This window comes from Dermacentor albipictus, chromosome 7 (assembly GCF_038994185.2).
Source record: "Dermacentor albipictus isolate Rhodes 1998 colony chromosome 7, USDA_Dalb.pri_finalv2, whole genome shotgun sequence".
Classification (NCBI taxonomy): domain Eukaryota; kingdom Metazoa; phylum Arthropoda; class Arachnida; order Ixodida; family Ixodidae; genus Dermacentor; species Dermacentor albipictus.
Genome location: NC_091827.1, coordinates 49,002,242 through 49,023,422, shown reverse-complemented (window position 1 = coordinate 49,023,422; position 21,181 = coordinate 49,002,242). Strand labels below are relative to the sequence as shown.

General features: G+C 46.8%; 1 protein-coding gene across 1 annotated transcript in view; it reads left to right on the top strand.

The window, feature by feature from the left end:
• Positions 1-21,181, top strand: part of LOC139047832 (uncharacterized) — a 71,748-nt gene that overhangs the window by 27,694 nt on the left and 22,873 nt on the right. The window contains exons 7-9 of the mRNA XM_070521967.1: positions 8,685-8,735; positions 12,413-12,626; positions 20,106-20,256. Coding sequence (XP_070378068.1) covers positions 8,685-8,735; positions 12,413-12,626; positions 20,106-20,256 — 416 coding nt within the window. The remainder of the gene's footprint in view (positions 1-8,684; positions 8,736-12,412; positions 12,627-20,105; positions 20,257-21,181) is intronic.

The window sequence follows — 21,181 nt, the reverse complement described above, 5'->3', positions numbered from 1 at the left end:
GTTCCCGGATTTAGCAAAAAACATTCTCAGGTGCTGGTGCGAGAAGGTGCAACGTCCCATACAAGTCATTGCCAACGCTCTGCGGGTTTCTCCCGGGGCCGAACGACCAACCATCCAAGGAGATATGCCAGGGCATTGTTTGGAAAGTGTCGCACTTTCAGTGTAGCGTCACTTTCATCGGTTTAACCAAGAGCCTTTCTGGCAGAATACGCCAGCACAAAAAACGGCGTAGAGAAATTCTAAGCATAGGCCAGTACTCCTGTCGAACGCTGCGACGAGCACCACCCTGCAATAAATTTCTACCATGCCTCTGCGAGCGACACCAAAACCAACGCGGCGGGAAGACCCTTGGTTGAGTCGTTCCCAATTCAATATTCTCACGGAACCACCAACTGCTCGCGAGTGACCATCCCTCGTGTGCACACCCACGGCCTTTGCGACGCTAGGAGGAAGACGGGAGCCTAAAGGACGCTGTTTCTTCGGCTGGTTCAGCCACTCCCTGAAGAGAGAACCCACCCGGCCACGAAACGTCCGAACCATTTCAAACTTTGCTGGAGCAGTTTTCACTTCTAATATCTCCTATTGCTTTTCAGGCCGATAACAGCGCAAGGCATTTTATCAAATACACGCTGCATGGCACATCACGCAGCTTTTCACATATCGTTAAGGGGTAAATGAAGTAAAAAATATGTTTACAGGATAATTAAAACAACTGTAGCAGCTGACAAGATCGTAGACAGCGCACGATGTTAACATCGTCGTCTCATTCGGACTAATCTTAAACTGTCTGCTCCGCCAGCCTGTCACATGACCCCCGGCACCAACCCGGTGCTGCTTAGGAAGTGGCCCAATGATACGACTTAATACGCGTGAAGTGGACCACGTCGGAGCGATGCTGAGACACGGTGTGGGCAAGAGCTGCGATTTCGTGCGTAACGTCAGTTACTTGACGGAAGACACGGTAAGGGCCAGAGTAGCGTGAAAGTAATTTCTCCGAAAGGCCAACGCGTCGCGACTGTGATCAAAGGAGAACCGGGGCTATCAGTGTGTAGCGGACGTCACGATGGCGGGCGTCATATAAGCGCCGCTGACATTACCGCGACTCCACAAGTAGGCGTCGGAGAATGTGGCGCGGTTCTTGAGCTTTGAGTATGGCTTCACAGGCGTACTCAGCAGTCAAATTCAGACTAGCAAGCAGAACGGTGTCGAAAGGTAGCGTAGTGTTGCGGTCAATTAAGAGGATGCATGGAGAGAAGCCTGCGGTATCATGGCGAGATGAATTATAGGTGAAAGTAAAGAACGGCAATTTGCAGTCTCCCTCTCGCAATGGTTTGCCGAGACATGCATGGACAGCATGTCCGTTAGGGTTTGGTTGGCACACTCGGTTAGACAGCTTGTTTGTGGATGGTAAGCAGCCGCAAGTTTGTGTTCAGTCGCGCACAAGTGTAGAATAGCACTAAGAGCTTTAGAAAGAAAGTAGCAGCCTCGGTTGTTGATGAGCTCTCGATGGGCACCATGGTAAATAATGACGATCTCTAGGAGGAAGTCGGCGACATGGGCTGCACAGCGTGTCGGAAGAGCAATCAACTTATTTCCCGAAACTGACATAGGAAAAGGACCTAAAACGTCATCACCTACACGAAAGAATGGTTCAGATGGTACGTCAAGTGGTTGAAGTCGGCCAGCAAGGAGTGTGGTCAGCATTTTTGATCGTCGACGGAGGTCACACGCAGCAATATAACGGCAAAGCCCAGAATAAAGACCAGGCCAAGAGAAGCGCCTATGAACGCGGTCATAAGCCCTTGACAGGTCAAAGTGACTGGAGGTCAAAACATCATGACGCTGAGCGAGAGAAGTCTGACGCAGGGTGGTCTGGAAGGGCGGTCTGGGTGCACGTTAGAGTGGTACAATATGACATCTTGAATTTCAAACATGCAAATGTAAGCATCGGTCGTTGTTGAAGACAGCTCTAGAATAAGATCGTGTAAGGAGCCGTCCCGACGTTGTTCCGCTGTCAGTGAGAGAACAGTGATGGGTATGCCAGTCGCAGTGACGTCAGGTGGGCCGATAGGAAGGCGCGACAAGAAGTCCTTATCTTGATGTAACCAGCCAGTCTTGCCTACAGCTGAATGGTTGCATTCTTGAAGACGCAGAGCCCAGTGGCCAAGGCGCCCCGAAAAATCTTTAAGGGACGAAAGCAAAGACAATATGTCAGCAAGATAAGGGCTCCCTGGAAGTTCACTGTCCAAAAAATGGGACGTGCATGTGTGAAAATAATGTAGCAGTGGGATATACCGTATCGTTGGAGGACATGAGGCTGTGCTTATCCAAGAAGCTTGTCATAATAAGAAACAAGTGTTTTTCCAACACTTGAGCTAAGCATGGGATAATAGAATCGGTCTGCGATTTTCAACCTTGTTTCCAACACCTTCGATATGGAAGGGTATAATTCTGTCAGTGTACAACAATTGCAAAATTAGGCCATTCCAAATGGCTGTATGTATGATTTCAAAGAAAAATGGCTGTGGCTTAGCTAAGGTTAAGCCCAGGATGCGAAGCATACTAGCCTTTATTTTAGTTGTTGAACCACTGTTTAGCCTGGTGAACTGCTGTTGCTTGGCTATATTTGGTTCGGCTAGACGAAGAAACAACTCATGCGTTACTCTGCTTCGCCTTCAAGAGTGGAACGCGACAGCGTTCCCGTCGCCAACCGCCAGCGACTACGCGCCCCGCATTGGACGCGGTGAGCGTCGAGCAACGCAGCGTTCGGCGCGGCAATGAAATGTGCGCCTGAGCAAGCGACGCACGCCTGAGCCTTAGAAACAGCTCGTTTCTAAGGCAACACCGCATTCACTAGAGGCGCTTTTGTACCGCTTTGAAGCATCGTACTCGTGGCTCAGTGTTTCCACTTCCGACCACCGCAGTGAACGGACGCGGAATGTCTTGCTCCCCAGGAGCGGTTACAGCGGCCCTTGGCCGCGGTTCCCGGTCAACGGAAAAGCCTTCTCCGGACTACCAGATGGTTCTACCACAACTTCCTTCAGGTGCTAGTGTTTTGAACACTATTTTTATCCACGGCGAAGTTAAAGCACGGCCTTACCGTGTTGAGCACTTCAGGGACGCGCTTTCAAGACTGATGCTGCTGCCGGAAGTGGTGGCCCTCGGGGCTTATCAGATGAATCATGTGTGGGCCGTAACTTTTTCGAACGAGGCGGCAAAAAAGAAGATACTTGACGCTGAAGCATTTCTTGTTAAAGAACATCGATGCGTGGTCATTGATCCGTGCAATCAGTGTGTCAGGCTCAAGCTATTCTGGCTGCTGCACGGTGTTCCTGATGAAGACGTCCGAACAGCGTTGGCACCGTTCGGGAGAGTGACCGAAGTGACGAGGGAGAAGTGGAAAGTACAAGGCTGCAACGACAAAGGAACCACGACACGGTCTGTGGTCCTTAAACTCAAGCCCGGAATGACAGCGGACGACCTACCACATCAGCTTCGGGTCGCGGAAGACCTGGCTCTCGTCATTGTCCCGGGCAGAGCACCCCTCTGCCTCCGGTGCCGTGGCACCGGACACATTAGGCGAGAATGCCGGGTTCCACGCTGTGGGCTGTGTCGTCGCTTCGGCCACGACGAGACCCAGTGCGTGAGAACGTACGCCAACGTTGCTGGTCCAGGCGGGAGCGAAGACACATCGGACCTCCTTATGGATCAAGAGGATGCCGAGGAGGCCGCTAAGGAAGCAGCTGAAGGGGCGGATGCTCGGTCTACACCTCTGGAGATGAAGACCGAAAATGTGAACTCGGAGGGGACTGATAAGGGCAACGTGCCCGATTCGACGCCTCCACCTGCCAAGGTTCAAGTCAAGGAAAGTGGTGTTGAGGCGACGAGTGCGTCTTCAACTATCCAAGCAACCCCAACCACCGCGGTTGACGAGACAGTCAGCATCTCCGAGAGCATGGACATGACTTCCAACGCTAAAGGTGCCGGAAAACGGTTGCGCGACGATGTTGAGGACCTCAGCCAAGACACCGACGGCGCGGGTTCCGAAAGACCGCCACAGAAAACCCAGACAGGCCGAAGGTCGACGTTGAAGGTCAAACTCAACGTGCCGCCAGACAGACGGCTGCTACACGGGCCACCTCCGCCTTAGCGGAGGTTGTGTCCCGGGAAGAACTTCCAAAACCCGATCTTTGATCGGGAACGGGCCTGCGACTACGTGGGTTGGCAGTCGTCGGCTCGAAAGGGAGGGCCATGTTCAACGAGCATCACTGCATACCAGAGTCCGTATGTTTCCTAAGAAAAAATTGTGTAGGGGCGTACCCTAAATCTAACTAAAACAATGGCAGACGCTATTAACCTCACCAGTCCGCTTCGTTTGGCGACATTAAACGTCAGAGGGTTGTCGCAGAGGCGAAGACAGTGTCAGATAAGTCGCATGTTACTAGAAAAAGACATTGATTTGATGGCTGTACAAGAAACAAAAATTGAATCTGAAGAAAAAACGGCTCGTTTGGTTGAAATTTTCAGAAATAAGTACAATGTATGCGTTTGCCACGCGAGTGGTACTTCTGGGGGCTGCCTTTTGTTTATTAGAAATAGCATTGGGATAATAGAGCAACAAGTTACTTCATGTGAAGGGGGGCGTTTGCTTATTTGTGATTTTTCTTTTTCTGGATTGCTGTGGCGGGCGGTTTGTGTATACGCCCCTAATAATGCTCGAGAACGTGAACAATTTTTCGTTTATCTGAGGTCTTTCTTGCGGTGTGAAAGACACGTTCTAATGTTTGGCGACTTCAATTGTGTATGCCGGCCGATCGATCGATCGAAAAAGCAACTTAGCCACGATAAAAGTGCCGCACTTCTGCATGAAATTTTGTGTGATGTTGATCTAGAGGATGTTGGGAGTGTTCTTGGTTCTTACAGTCATGTGCAATATACGCATTTTCAAGGAGACAGCCACTCAAGGTTAGACCGCATCTATGTTCCTGTTCACTTAGTTCCACTACTTTCTGAATATGGTGTGGAATGTGTCAGTTTCAGCGATCATTGTTTGGTAACGGTTACGATAGGTATGAAAAAGAAAGAACAGAAATTTAATTGGCACCTATGGAAACTTAATGATAACCTTATTCAAGATGAAGTATTTCTTAAAAGAATAAAAGAGAAATTAGACGCTGTTCTCCTTGAGGATGCAAAAAATGTTGTAGAAGCTTGGGAGATGTTCAAAACCGAAGCGAAAACAATTGCTTTAGAGAGAGCATGCGTGTTGCGGCAGAAACAAAAGCAAGAAGAAAAGCAACTGCAATGCACGTTGGCATACCTGTTGAACATGGAAAGCGGCGGGGCTGGTATATTTGCACATGATATTAAACAAATTAAAGCGAAACTTGAAGTGATTGATGAAGAGAGATATCGTGGCGCGGTTTTAAGAGCACGCGCTGAACGCGTATGGCTGGGTGAAACGCCCACCAAGCGAGCTTTAAGTGAAGAGAAGAGGTACGCTATGACCAAGGAAGTAAAAGAAATCGTTTTTCAAGGGCAGCTTACAAATGACGGGGAAATGATAGAACGTGCTTTCGTTGACTACTATAGCACGCTGCTAAGCAAGAGGACAAGCGATATCTCTGCGTTTAAGAGTGAATATTTACCTCTTATGCCGAAAATTGATGGTCAACTCAAGGATGCCCTTGAGAGGCCGATTTCTGTAGCAGAAATTGAAAAGGCTATAGATGACCTTAGTGTAAGGAAATCGCCTGGACCGGATGGACTTGGGGCAGCGATATATAAAATTTTCAAGGTTGAAATGGCTGAGGCTCTGCACCGCGTCATAACCAAGTGTTACGAACAAAAATGGACGCCTCCTTCTTTCCGACAGACACACGTAGTACTGATACCTAAATCAACAGACCCCATTAAACTTCAATCCGTAGAGACCTACCGGCCAATAAGCTTAGCAAATATTGACTATAAAGTATTTATGAAGGTGCTCGCCCATCGCCTTCAAAGTGTAGTCAAATCCCTAGTAGGTACACATCAGACATGCGGTATAAAAGGCAGGACTATATTCACAAATATACATATAGCGCGAAGCATACTTGAATGTTGCGATACGATGGGAGATCATGTAGCTATGCTACAACTAGATTTGGCCAAAGCTTTTGACAGGGTGTCCCACGAAATCCTGTTTATACTTCTTGATTATGTTAATGTCGGATCAGTCATTTTGGACGGGGTAAAAATGATGTATGATGGTTGTACCACAAACTTAATCATTAACAACAAACTGAGCAGGCGGATTGCAGTAATGTCTAGCATAAAGCAGGGCTGTCTGACCTCAGCCTTGCTCTTTGCACTTTATTTAGAAGCTTTCTGTTTAAAGTTACTACATAACCATAATATTCGCGGGTACACATTTTTTGGTAGAGAAATAAAAGTTTTAGCTTATGCCGACGACATAGCAGTGTTCTGTCGCGATAAACAGAGCATTGCAGAAGCTGTGAGGGAAGCCCAAGCTTTTTGCAAGGCTTCCGGTAGTGCCATAAGTTGGTCAAAATGTTTAGGGCTTTGGCACGGGAATTGGCCAGATGCACCAGAGGTCTTTTGCAAAATGCAATGGAGTGTATTACCCAGCACTTATCTTGGGGTTCCACTCAGTGCCTACCGTGAGCCAATCGAATACTGGACGAGCGAGAGAGACGGAATGAAAGAGCAAACTAACAAATGGGGAGGCCACAACTTTTCGATGTTTGCTAGGGCCAAAGTATGTAATATCTTTTTAGTAGCTAAAGTGTTCTACGTCCTGCAGGTGCTATGCATGAGCCGATCTTCAATTCAAAAAATACACAGAGTGTTTGCAGAGTTTGTTTGGGGTTCGGTGTGGGAACGCACGAGCAGAAATAATTTGTTTCATACATTGCGCAATGGGGGACTTGGTTTAACGCATTTGTTTTTCAAGCAACTTGTATCGAGATTTGTTTTCTTCCGCGACCAAAGCGATGGGTTTCTGCGGACGGTAATCCAAGTGAGATTGCGCGACGCTTTGCCCGATTTTGTTGTATCGTCGCACGCAATCAAACCGATGGCACTAAAGGGCTATCTGCGTGAAGTTTCCATGGCGATACGTCTTCTAAACGCTCGTTTTTCGAAAGACTACTTGTTTGCAGTGTCACGAAAACAATTGTATAAGGATCTTGTTGAAGTGTTTATACCTACACCAGTGTATCGTTCTATGTATTACTTAGGGCCTGAACGAGATGTTTTCAAGCGAGTCAATAATATGCCTGTACGAGCTAACACAAAATCATTCTTTTTCAAACTGCATACCGGCACACTGCCTGTTAAGCCATGGCTAAGAAGCAAGGGCTTGTTTGTCCCATGGTCAGACAACTGTCTCATATGTAACAAGGAAGAAACTGTCGAACATATTTTTCTTGACTGCCACGATGCCCGCTTTCTTTGGGACATCCTGCAAAGAACATTAAAAAAGGAGCTTCCTATCACTGCGTTCGGAATAAGGTTTCTGCCATGTGCTGAACCTGACGGTGTGCCGGTGGACATGTTGATGCTATTGTGTATGCAAAGTGTGTGGCGAACTCGTATGGCTGTACGCAATGCTGATGTTGATGCAAGGTCAGCAATGTATTATTTTACCGAGAATGTTAATTATACAAGCGAAGTGTTTAAACTGCTAAGTGATCCGCCAAATTGGCTTTCAGTGTTGGACAGTTTGGCTTCGATGAAGCCATTTTAACATGACACGTCAGTCTTAGTAAAGACTAGACGTTTTAACATTCGGATTTATTTGACAATATTTGTATGTACTTGCCAAGCCGGTAATAAAGAAAAAAAAAACTCGTGGCTCAGTGGTAGCGTCTCCGTCTCAACACTCCGGAGACCCTGGTTCGATTCCCACCCAGCCCATCTTGCGAGAGTTGAGCGACGCCGCGAGCGACGGCGCGAGTTAGAGCCCCGTTTCTCCTCTCTCGTGACGTCACGGTGTCAGGTGGTATGGCATGGGGTCAAGGTCATTGAAGGCGACACCGCCGCGCCTGAGGAGCTGGGTTGAGCTCTCGTAATATGCTTCGTATAAAACAATTTTTAAGATTCAAGTTTCCTTCGGAAATCATCGAAGCTAACGCTATTCAACCCCAGGCCACTTTTTTCTTTACGTAAGCAAGAAAGAATTCTCCTATGTTCATCTCCTGACAAAAAGGCATTGTAGGCGTATTCCAAATTGCTGCTCCGCAAAGTGCATGCATATGAGTGCTGGATCTGAACACCTGTTATTCTCGAAAAAAAAGTTGGAACCGTGTACAATGTTTTTACCATAGTGGCTAAACTGAGTACGGAAGCATCCACGGACATCGGCGCGCGTGGCGGAGCCCACAAGTTGATTGATTAAAGACCAATTTTCCCGAGCCTCACGTTGTGCCTCGAAAAGCTCAAGCCGAAAGTGAATGCGTTTGGAGATCATATCAGCGCATTCAGTTTATTTCTGGTCTGTTTATATTTGAGCTGGAATGCATCGCACAAAGGTGAACGTATGTACTGGCCGCATAGTAATTGTTATTTTCTTGAATGGCGGCAACAATTTCTGCTCAACAATGTTTAGTGATAGTTCCTTTTATACGCATTGAAATAAGCTCAGTCAGCGACTAACGAAATTATTACCGGCTTTCCTCTAGGGCCGCCCAAGACCACGCAGCCACCCTCGACCACCAAGGGCTCTGTGAAAAGTACGTGGTCTCGAAATTTTATTGCACTTTCTGCAAAGGCAAGTACCGCAATGGCTTCCCAAACCCGTAATTTGTAATTATCTTTTGGAAATTCTAATGAGCCATAAAGCTAGAACTTTTTTAAAATAAAGGAACTACCAAAACATATCGACTCAAGAAGACCAATTTTTGTAGGCATTCAATATTTTGTTAGAAAACGTCTTTATAACTTGCACATTCAAGAACAACTAATGCATGAAGTTTAGAATTCCGCAACTCGCCAAGAAACACGAGACCGCAGTTCTGCAACCTCCACAACCTTATTTTTTAAGACATTTTTATTTTGTTGACGGTAATTGTTCTCGCCAAGATTATACTAATCCACAAAAAGGGAGACGTTAAAAATTGGAGAAATATTGGTGCGTTACCTTACTTCGAGTATTCTATAGAATGTTCAACAAGATAATGTCCACTAGAATAAGGGGAACACTCAACTAAGTAAACCAAAGAAGTGGTACTCAACAATGGATCACATACATGTCTTCAATCAGGTAATCGAGAAACCCACAGGGTACAATCAGCCTCTCTATATGGCTTTCATAGATTAAGAAAAGGCGTTTGATTCAGTAGAGATACCAGCAGTCATACAGGCATTACGTAATCAGGGAGTACACGACGCTTACTTAAATACCTTGGAAAATATTGTTACGGGAAGGAAGAAGCGTTCGTCTATTTACAAGTGGCTTTTAATGGCTGAGCCAACAAGCGTAGAGCAGCGATGATGCTAAACTATTCTTCATAGTCTCTAAGACCACCATCAGCGTCGTCTTCTTTCCACATTACCGACTGTGACCACACCCCCGTCGGAAAAAGCACCTGATTGGTGCGGCTCATCTGTCCGAGAAAGGTAAGGTTTGAGACTGCTGACGTGGATGATGTCAGAGAGAGGTGAAGGCACCGTGACATCCAGCGGAGACACTTAATATGTGACAGGGGTCACCTGGCGAAGGATGCGGTAAGGGCGATGGTATCGCGAGAGGAATTTCTCCGAAAGACCAACATGCCGAGTTGGATACCAGACTAGCACAAGGACACCTGGTTCATAATGCACGTCGTGATGGCGCTGGTCGTAACGGCACTTCTGGCGTGTCTGTTAAGCAGAAAGACGAATGCGGGCAATCTGGCGTGCTTGGGTCGCTGCGATTATGACATCCCAAGTGTACTCTGTCGGCGAATCGAGCGTGGTCGAGAGGAGTGTCTCGAAAGGCAAAGTTGGCTCACGGCCGAAGAGGAGATAGAAGGGGGAATAGCCAGCTGTGTCGTGGCGCGAGGAATTGTAGGCGAACGTGACAAATGGTAGAGCAATGTCCCAGTCGCGATAATCGGGGGAAACATACATTGCGAGCATGTCAGTTAATGTGCGGTTCAGGCGTTCGGTAAGACCATTAGTTTGAGGATGGTAAGCAGCAGTAAGTTTGTGTTTAATAGCACAAGATCGAAGATACAACACATGCTTGTTAATGAGATGGGCCTATAGTTTGAGACTAAGGAGGGATCACCAGATTTAAAAACGGGATTCATGCGTGCACATCTCCAGGCGTCAGGCACGCATCCTCTATCAACTGACTGTTCAAAAATAGCAACCAAGATACGTGCTATAGCTGTTTTTTTTAAGATTGAGCAATCTTGCGCAAATGTCATGTGGTCCGGGTGCCAAATTGACTGGTAAACGCTCTATAGCGGATTCTGCACCTTCGCGAGTGACTATGAGGTTATTCATTGAAGTATATTTAAGCAGTAAATGATCAGATCTGGTGGCATTGGTTCTTTTGATGTTAAAACCTAAGAGAGAAAAGCGATTAATACTTCCGCAACATCGGACTGCAGAAGAGGCTCAACATCTTTCGTTATCGACACAAGGGATGATGAGGATAGCTTCGTATTTACTACTTCCCGAAATTTTTTACAGTTGTGTTTAAGCTTTGTGATAAGTCGTAGTTGCAAAGCATTTTCTTCACTGCTCCAATTTCTGCTTAGCAAATTCTTGCCTGTCCGAGATAGCATACCCAGTCCTCGGCAAATGTCGTATGCTTTGCCTTTGGATACATTCTTTTCTTCTTATTAATGCACCGCTTAACATGTGTTACAAAACAACGTATTTTTATTTGAAGATGTGATAGTTTTTCTTGGAATATATCTTTCCTTAAGTTCAATGAGCGTCCTTAGAAAAATAGGCCAATTTGCGTTTGTATCACGCTCGGAAAAGGTCAATATAAACTGCGTAGAAAATGTTAGTAGGTCATTTTCTCTGCTAACATGCCCTCTGTTGTAATCGTATTGGTTTTCTTTGCATTACGAGGTTTTTCGAATTTTATCGTGTGCTCGCAGTGGATAACATTGTGCAGTCAAGGATGCGTACATGCATACTTTGTGGATCTGTAATCAGCACGTGACCTGGAACTGAATCACCGCGCGTGGGACGTGATACCATTTGGCCAAACTCAACAAAGAATGAAAATCAAGAAATGGCCTACATTCATGCCTTCTTGCGCCCTCGACGGGTTTGCATGTCGGCCAGTCAACTCCATTGTCAATTCAATTCTATTCAATTCTATTGTCCTCATGCCATTATCATGCTATCGTCGCCTGGGAGTCATGATCATGCAATTAACGTCATTCCGACTTATTCATGGGGTTAACCGCATGAATAAGGGGGAATGACAAATGTCAGCAGGCCATCATTGTCATGCAGTACTTGCCATCTCAATGTCCTAGTGACGTCGTCACCACGCTGTTGTCGCTAGGACATTGTCATAATTAAGGACTCGAAAACTCTCTCTCGTCCTACCATCGTCGTTACACGCCTTTATTGCTGCACTAAAAATTCGTTCTTCGATATTGTTCGTCGCTTCGTCGGCGTTGTTCACTCGTCTGCACGCCTTCTTGTTTATGGGATACCTAGGTTAGCGAGTGCCATAGTAGAGTGGGAAAAACTGGATTAGGTGACACATAGCCGAAATGATTAGCCTCATAATTAACACAACACGTATTACATAAGCGCGCATTGAGGAATATGCTCTCGTGCTACATTGATCGATTCTTATTTACATTACTGTCAACAGATATAGTGAGATGAGATCTGACGCAATGCTTTCGGCCTCACTGTGTTTGGCATACGCACGACAGAGACGGCACCGCCACGGGAAAATGGGAGTAAATCACTAAAGAATGACGTTGTCCTTAGAAATACAAATCGAAATTTCTACCGCACCTAAGGCGCCCACATCTCTGAGCTTGCTCTGGCGCTGCAGTTTATTACCCGACGCATTATTGAAACTCTAACATTTGATGTGATTGTGCCCTTAAGGAATGCACGCTCCAAATGTTGAACAAGAACAAAGAGAAGAAACACGGCCTACATAGTCAGTAAGAACTGGTGGATAAGCCGTCTTTTGTCATCCAGGAGTGCACAGGTGTGGCGTCGCTCACAGCACGTGCCTTCTTCCTTTTTTTTTATTTTTGCAAACATTAGCTTCATGTAAGATGTGAAAAAAAACGCAGTTAACAAAGCATCCACTCGCTAAAGCTGTACAAAGCTGTATTCAAATATTTCCGAAAGTACAGCACGTGCTTTGTATCTCTTTCTTTATCCCACTCTGCATGAACCATACATACGAGTTCTCAATCTTCCTACGCAGACATCAAACTGACGTGTACCTTCGGCAGAAGCGGAGTGCTGAAGACTCAGCTGCCCCCCGACAAAATGTGCGACTACATCTTCTACATGCACGTATACTACGACATAAAGGACAAGGAGCTCAGAGATCTGTATGGAAGTACGGCCGCCGGTGTTTTTGACGTTGCTTCAAAATCCTACAGCACTACAACAGTGGGCTACTCATTCGCCCTTAGGTAAGTTACGCTAAAACGCAACAAAGGGAATGAAGGCGTAAGCTGGTTCCGTCGTCATAGCAACAATGCGGACAATTCAGGCATGATTGCGGCGTTTCATTTACCGCGTGTCTCGCGTACGCTTGATCAAACATTAGGAATACAGCGGTACAGCTCTAAAATATTTTACCTTCACCGTAGCCTCGACCGACACGTCAGTCAGCAGCCTTAGACCGAGCGCACCTGCGAATGTAGCGGCGGTGGCTTCCAACATAATTTATACGGCAATAAAAGGGAACAAAATTGTAATTTCATATAAAACTGACAGCGTTACCCCGAAAAGGATTGTAAGATTGTTAGTTATAAATATATTTGTACACGTATTTACTTTAAAGGGGGGAAATAATTTACAGTTTAGGTGCAGTCACGTGGAGCACCTCATGTCCGGCGATCGTGTACTAGGCTCTTCCAATCAATCCCGCGTAGCACCTATTGTTTATCAGAACATATAATCGCTCTCGTTGACTTGTCAGCACTTTCTTCACTAGGCCATTGTATTCAGCACTTTTGCCCCCGATATTATAGCTCATCTCGTGCCGGCTTCAGTGCGCTCTACGATCTGACTTCCTACAAGGCAAGTTCTACTCTACTCAAAGATTCACCAGCACTTGCTGCTTAGGAAGTCCCGTTGCCGTACAAGCTCTCTATAGCCAACGTCATTACGAAGCGCCAGTTGATTAATTATGCGCGAACGTTATTATGTTCCACTTTATATGTAACAGCGGATGTAGCTTGAAGAAGACAGGGACGTATACAAGTTCTTAGAATGAATGGTTGCAATGGGACGGTAGTGGGCGTTAGTAAAGTCACGGGACGGGTTAAACTGCTTTCGGTCGCACGTGCATCTCTTGCAACGCTTTCTACAAGAAAAAAAAATCATCCACTCCCATCATTGCGTTCTCACGATGTAGGACTATTACAAAATCAATTCTTTGAAAAAGAAAGGGAAACACTTTGCCTTATCCTACGGGCACACTCGTAGAAAGGGTTGAACATATTTGTGAGGTTTTGCGTGCCAAAAACGCGATCTGATTATGCTGCCAGCCAAAGTGGGTGACCCCGGTTTAATTTTGACCACCAGTGGATCTTTAACGTGTCGCCGATCCACGTATTTTCAATACGTAGTAAAGGTTCACGGCAGGCTTGCAGTAAGTTGAATTAAGGTGTTGGCAGACAGTAGAAGCCTGTCCACAGAGGAGCCATACTGTGAATACAGCACGAATGCTTGAAAGCAAAGCATTTCTCAAGGTGCAATGAGCCTCACCATCTCGAAAAAGCGCTCGTAGAATGATCTGGTGACAACAGACACCACGACACGCCCGGACGCATGCTGTGGTGCGTCACAAAAGCTGATGCTCAGATACGATGGGCCAAACGTTTGGAATGAGGCGAAGTTGGCACTTTTCGGTTCATTCATAGCGAATGTTTGCCATTGTCACCGTGCGCTTCGACTTCGCTTGGGGCTCCGCCTATATAGAGGCATATTTATGTTGGCTATATATGCTCCTTTCTGCCGTATATACCGGTTACGGTAACTCGAAAGCATTATATGCCCCATAACGCGAAAATTCATCGTAGTTGGCGTAACCGGAAGATGGTACCGAAAATGGCCAATAGCCCAAAGAGTAAAAGAGACGTCAAACAATACGGGTATTCACGTCATGTTTCTCAGGGAAGTTCCTGTCGATGACATAAATTCATAGCTTTGACAAGGGAACCAGCTAGATTTTGGACTAGGTGGGAATCGTATCCAAGCCTCTGGGCGGCGAGATGAGCATGCTTCCCCGACACTACAGCGGCTCCACGGTTCTGACTGACTAAATGTGCACACATCACGTCGCAGCTATCTGGCTGACACACGGTGTGGCCAGATAGCTGCCACGGTGATGGGCAGGTCAGATTGGGCAAGTCACGGTGCAGCCAATGGGGCGGAAGGGCGTGGCGCCACGTCACATGTGTATAAAATGAGCGCTTTCATAACGTTCCGAGGTCTACCAATGGTATAATGCTTTCGCACCGCCCAGACGTAAGCACTTATAAGTGTCTCAACGGAATTGGACGCGCGGTTCAATCAATAAAAGTGGTCACATTAGTCAGGTCTTGCGTTGTTAATTAAACTTTCTGTCGAAAATCTTGAGAGTGGCAGCGCACAAACAAATGTCACGAAACAAAATTCGCACCGCATGCCGTTTATCGTAAAACACGTTATTATATTATGCGTTGCAAGTGCAAAACAATATGCGCGCTCCAACCTAAACCATGTGATTATGTTGGCGCACCTCTTTACGGCAGCGTAATGGCGCTGTCGGATTTCATTGCGGGCGGCAGACAGCCTGGTAAAGCTTTCTAAGCTAAAACCCCTTGAATATCTTTAAGTAGCGGCACTCACCTTCTCCAGCCTCAGACCTCCTCGTTTCTCCTTTCCTTCACGCTCCCTCCCAGACCGTGGCGCCCCCTACACCGCTCGAGCATAGCAGACGACCTTTCGCAGAGTGAATGCACGCATAGCAAGGTCGTGCGCTTTAAGCGTTAGCTTTCTAACTCCGAGTAACTTCGTATACAGGATAGAATTTCGACACAGATGTTTATTCAGTGGGGGCAGCTTATTGCTTTCTCCTTTTTATAGTTACGTTTAAAAAAAGTATCCGAACGAGCCTTAACGCCGTGCAGTGACGACTCCGAATTCATCGCGTGCGCTACAATTAGGTAGGCAACATTTGCCAAGTGCGTGTCGCAAAATCTTGTTGCGAATGGTTACAAATAACACACGTACAATTGAACGCCAACATCCTGACCTCCAGCAAGCACTCCGTAGCCCGAGTAATCCGCTCCATCCTTATCAAGTGAATTCGCGGCGCGTATCAGCTATGACGTACAAAGGCCGACAGAGAGCGCAAACGAACGCTGCTCTGCAGGTTCGAAAAAGTATTACAAGCTGCAGTGGCGCCAACGTGCGTGTTTGCCAACCTTCTAATCACGCGCAAATGCTCATAGGTAGGCGCTTGTGTTATGTTTTTCATCCCGCAAAGTCGACAGAAATACGCGTGGCCCATCGTCGAGTCGGGATTCTGCGTATACAAAAAATTAAATCAATCTTTTTAGCATTCGTTCGCGAAGTGGGAGCGCGGTAACAGCGCTTCATTCAGGCTCAAACAAGTGCATTGTTTTTTTCAGGTTAATGACTCACCACGAATAACATTTCATCGTGCGCGTTAGCTCGCCCGCTTACGACATAACGTACCTGTCGCGGACCGAATTACACCAATGTGGATACATTGAGGGTGGTTGCGCTCACTCCGAAATAACATATGCGAGACATGACTTTTATTATGTAAGGACCGCGCAAAGCTTAAAAGCTTTACGCAGTCATGAAAATTTGTCATTTTTCAATAAAACATTTCGGTAAGTGAAATGATGCAGTCGTTCATATTGAGCCACGGTACATTGTCGCATTACGTATGCCTCAGAGACACAGTGGTCGAACGAGCTAATAGTTGAACGAAAGAGTAAGCGAATCACTAAACGAACGAGCGAACGATGACCGACTAAACCCTCCAGTGAACGAGCGGGTGACCGCTCGTTTTCTGTGCGAGTGTTCCACCAGCGCATGATAACCTACACACACCTTAAGCTGACACAAATTAACACCAACGTCTCAAATACCTATGATGGTGTCGTTCGGCGACGAACGCAGTTTCAGGAGAGCCCGCACACTTTTCCTTAGTGTTACAAATCCACCGGACATGAACAAAACATGCAAACCAAACTATTGGCGCTATAGAAGGCTGGCCAGTAAGCACAAAATGCAGAAATTGGCTTCCCTAAGGTGAGTTTTCATGCTCGAGGCTCAAATTTCGTTAAAACAATGCGCTGAATCATAAAGGCCTCATAATCGCGCTCTCGCACCTAGCCTCGCGTGTCCACGAATTGAAGCTTGTTGGCGTACAATACCATTTAGTGCACCAAATACGATCACGTGCTGCTTACATAAACAAAGTACGCGCCGAGCAGGAATCATGGTAAAGCGTGCAAACCAATGGTAACAACCTCAGTTAACTGTGCAATATGTGCTACGTTATGGCCCGCAACAAATTACGCAAGCCTGACAGATACTGTGCTATGAGAGACTCGCAACTACCTCGTATAGTCATGTGGAGAACGTTGGTCTGATGTTCTCCGTCCCAATTCGATGAATTCATGTCTTTTTTCTTAAACCGCAGCGCTTGCCGGACAGTATCGAGAACAGCTTCTTGTCTTTGCAGAAACTATACAGGCATACGAAGCCGCAGCTCGTGATAGTGACAGAAAATGGCATGAAGCGACGTCGCACTTGCCACAAAACTTATTTCAAGGCGTTCGCAAACCAAAGACAACATGCAACAGCAACGGCGCCATCATGCGCTCCTCGCCACTGCCTACACGCTTCTCAAGTGAAAATGGGCCTGAAGCGCGACTGTAAACAAACGAAGCCGGCGCGACGGCTCACGTGATGGCATTAAGCCAATAGCGACGCGGCGTCGACCTTGGCAAGAGCGCGCGACGGGGGGGGGGGGGGGGGAGGACATTCTTCAAGGCGTGGCGCTACTTTACGAATTTAAGGGGCTCTATTATAATCGTGTCAAAAGTTTTGCTGCACCCCCTCGTGTCACGTCTTTTGAGTCCAACCCGCGTTTAATTAGAAAAAAATATCATGGTGTTTTACGTGCCGAATGCACGATCTGATTATGAAGCACGCCATAGTGGGCGATTCCGGCAATTTGTACCCCCCCCCCCCCCCCCGTGGTTGTTTTTCGTGCACCTAACTTTAAGAGCACGGGTGTTTTCGCATTTCTCCCCATCGGAATGCGACACTACGAAACCATGGCAGGACGTTTATGAGAACACCGTCCGAGAAGTTCAAAGAGGGAAGGTGAAAATTTATCACCATCCCGCTTTAAAGGGGAAGCCAATATCGATCCGACAACACTGGGCCCACATTGGGTTCGTGCCACCGTTGTGAAAGGTATAGATGCGGGCCCAGAACGCATGTCGCGCCGCTACGAATACTTGCGATCAATGCTTCTGTTTCTTTAATTCCTAGGAGTGTGATGTGCTAATAAGTTTTCGCTCTTTGTTATCGTTATTCCCTTGAAAATGTGTGGGTTACGCTTAAACGCCGAACAAATGGAAATCGCATTACAGAGAAGCTATGTTAAGGCACATCTATTCTCGCACCACAGTTTCACAAGCACAACTGCACAGATGACGCTTCAGGGTGTGGGTCCTGATGAGAACAACCAAGCAGGCGATGCTCATACAGAGTGCTTCGGGCCCTTGCGCATACTTTCGCCGATGACGCCACATCTAACATAGGAGGTCATAAAAAATGCTCAAATAGCAGGGACGCTCTTCAAGCGAAGCCAGCACCGCCATAGTGTGGTGGGAAAAAAGCTCGGCAGCCGGCCGATTGTGTGAAGTGACTGCAGTGCACGGCGACATTTTCCGGACAAAGGTGCCCTTGCAGCGCCTTTTTATGCAAGCAGCCCGGTTGCTACGAACATGGTTCCATCCTGCGTGTTTGTGCAACCATGATTGCCATCTCGAAATTTCTGTTCGCCCACCCACAAATTTCCATTCGGCAGACATCCCAATTTCAAACTGACCCATACTTATATTCAAGTTGGCCCACCTACAAGTTTCAAAAGGTCCCATTCCTGCATTCCAGTAAGCCCCGCACAAAATTTCAATTGGCCCATTCCCCACTGTCAATTTGGTCAACCCCCATTTCAAGTTAGCCCACTCTCAATTGCAATGTTGCGCCACAACAAATTTCAATTGACCCACGCTACACCACCCCCAATTTTAGGTTGGCCCACCACCCAATGTCAGTTGGACACCATAAAATTTCCATTTGGCCCACCCCCAATTGACAAGTTGGGCTACCCCGAAATTTCAGTTGGCCCACCACCAATTTTAACCACCCCCCCCCCCATTTCAAGTTCGCCCACCCCCAAATTTCAGTTACCCCAACTCCATGATTAAGTCACCGTATCCCCGAATTTCATTTACGCCACACGCTTACTTGAAGTGCCCCCACCCCCCAAATTTATATTTCGCCAATTTACTAAGTTCAAGTTGACCCATTCCCTATGGTCAGTTAGCTCACGCCGAAATTTCAGTAAGCCCAACCCCAAATTTCAAGCTATCCCAGCCTGAAATTTCAAATTGGCCGATCCCCAAGTTTCAGTAGGCCAACCCCTTCATTTTAAGTTGGCCCACCTAAAATTTCATTTAGCCCGCTCGCAAATTTCAAGCTAGCCCATGCCCAAGCGGCCGGTTTCCTGCCCACTACACGATGGCCCCCACTGGTTTGTATGTCCCATAGGTGTAGGTATTTGGGGCTTCCATGCTAGCTATATTTTATATCCTGCTGGTTCTAAACCTTATAATGTGCTGACATGACACCCGCTCGATATTCGCGTGTTTTAGCCACAAGATCACAAGATTGTGTGGGCGCAAAACTCTTGAATTTCTAACGGACGTTTCGTGCCGTTTGGTTTTGTTAGCTCCCGCATACGTAACAGGTCGCTTGTTCAGCACCGAGTTTTCCAGCTTATCAAATACATGCCTACCAGACAGGTCGTCACCGAACGTACAGTCCCTCCGCGAGATTCACGCTACCCAGGCTTTCGCGAATTACGCGGTATACGCGATCTGGCTAGATTTGATTGCATTCTTTCCTGTTGCGAACGAATTTTTCAACGCGTGCTGCATCAGGCATCGCTCTAAATCAAAGCCTGTGGAGCAGACTTGCTAACCCAAGGCGTCACGAGAAAGGTGCCTTCGTTCCGATAGAGAAATTATGCGCCTAGATGCGCGTATTTGCCTAAGTAATAATTTAGTATAATTTATTATCATTAAATAATTTTGTAGGAAGCAGAATTGGTAGCGGCACGACTGCAGGCGTATACTGCTTATGGCTACACAGGGTATTCTTTAGCTGCACTGAATGCTTAAAAACTACACGTGACCAATAACACTAATTCTAACTATTCCTCGCAATTTTTCGGTGAGGCACTTCAACTTAAGGTAATTAGCTCAATTATGTCATATATTAACCTAGGCATCTTGATTGTTTTTGTTGAAGGAAAGACGGTATCATCGTGCAATTTCGATAAATGGTTAGAATTGTGCTATATGCCACGGCCAATTTTGAAACATTGGTTGCAGCTAAAACAAGAACAGCGTGCTTCGGCCGTCTGAGTGCTCATGCGCTGCCCCGTGTTCATGTACTGGGCAAGACGACGCCAACAACATCGAGGAGGATTTCAATATACAGCTTCGCTGTAGGACGTACTAATAGGACGTACTAGGACGTGCTAATATCTGCCCGGGTAACTTTTTTAACCACGCCACATGGCTTCCTATCTGACAATGAGTGGGCTTTTTTATTCTGCGCAGCCTCATGCCCGCCTTTCCACCAGATGACAAAGATGCCATCAAAAAGGCCTTGGAAAAACAAATAAGTCAAAAATTCATGCACTTCGGTGCACTGGATGTGGATGTCCGCGACTACGCCGCCGCCAAGTCGGGCGGCCTGCAGTACCTCAAGGCGAGTACTTCGTAGCAGCTGGCGCTGCGAAATTTAAAGCTTAATTTTCTGTTTCATGCTTTTCTAAGGAGTACTGGCACAACACCTTTGCAATGCTTTTCTTTTGCTTCCTGAGGTAGCTGATAACTTCGTACACATGTTATATGACCTAAATTATGCAAATGCGTATTAAATATCCAACCATGCCATTTTTTATATCCAACTAATTGAAAACACGGTGCAAAATGAGGTGTGGCATTTTTTATGAAATGGTTGACGCAAGGGCTCTTCGAGACGCCTTGAAATGGAGGCGTGGTGACGCCAAGGAACCGCCCATGCACTAGTAGATTCAGTCGTCATGGTCGCATTTTGATAGTCTTGTCCAAAGCTTCAGACAAGATTAGGGAAGAGGCCAGAACGGTGCAGCTAATTCTGATTGAAGTAGAAGGTGCTGCCGAGAGGTGTGAGGTGATTTTCCTTGTGAGGTGCTAAAAGGCGCTAAGTGAAATAGCAGAGAATGACCTCTGAATGATGAAACCACGTTTATTCCACATTAAAATGCGCCGAAGACGCTGCGGTGGAAAGTGGAGGGGTGTTATTGCAAAACGGGAAGGGTAAGGCTGCGTCCGTTTTATTAATGAACGTCCTGGAGGCAGCTAAGCGGGGACCGCATGACGCTTGTGGCTGTCGCGGAGCCGATAGCCGACGGGTGGTGCTGCAGGGTCCTGATGGAACAGCAGCAGAGCTCGCCAGAGCTCGATGGCATGGTCTGGAGACCTCTGTGCATCCAGCTTTGGGCTATATATATTTTTGTAATTCGCATCCGCTACCAACAACTGCACCAGGCTGACAGATAGATGAGTCAGCTGTGCGTTAACCTTATTACCAATGCCTTCATTATTCAGGACACGTGTAGGATCCCTTCTCAACGAACTCTACTCCAAGG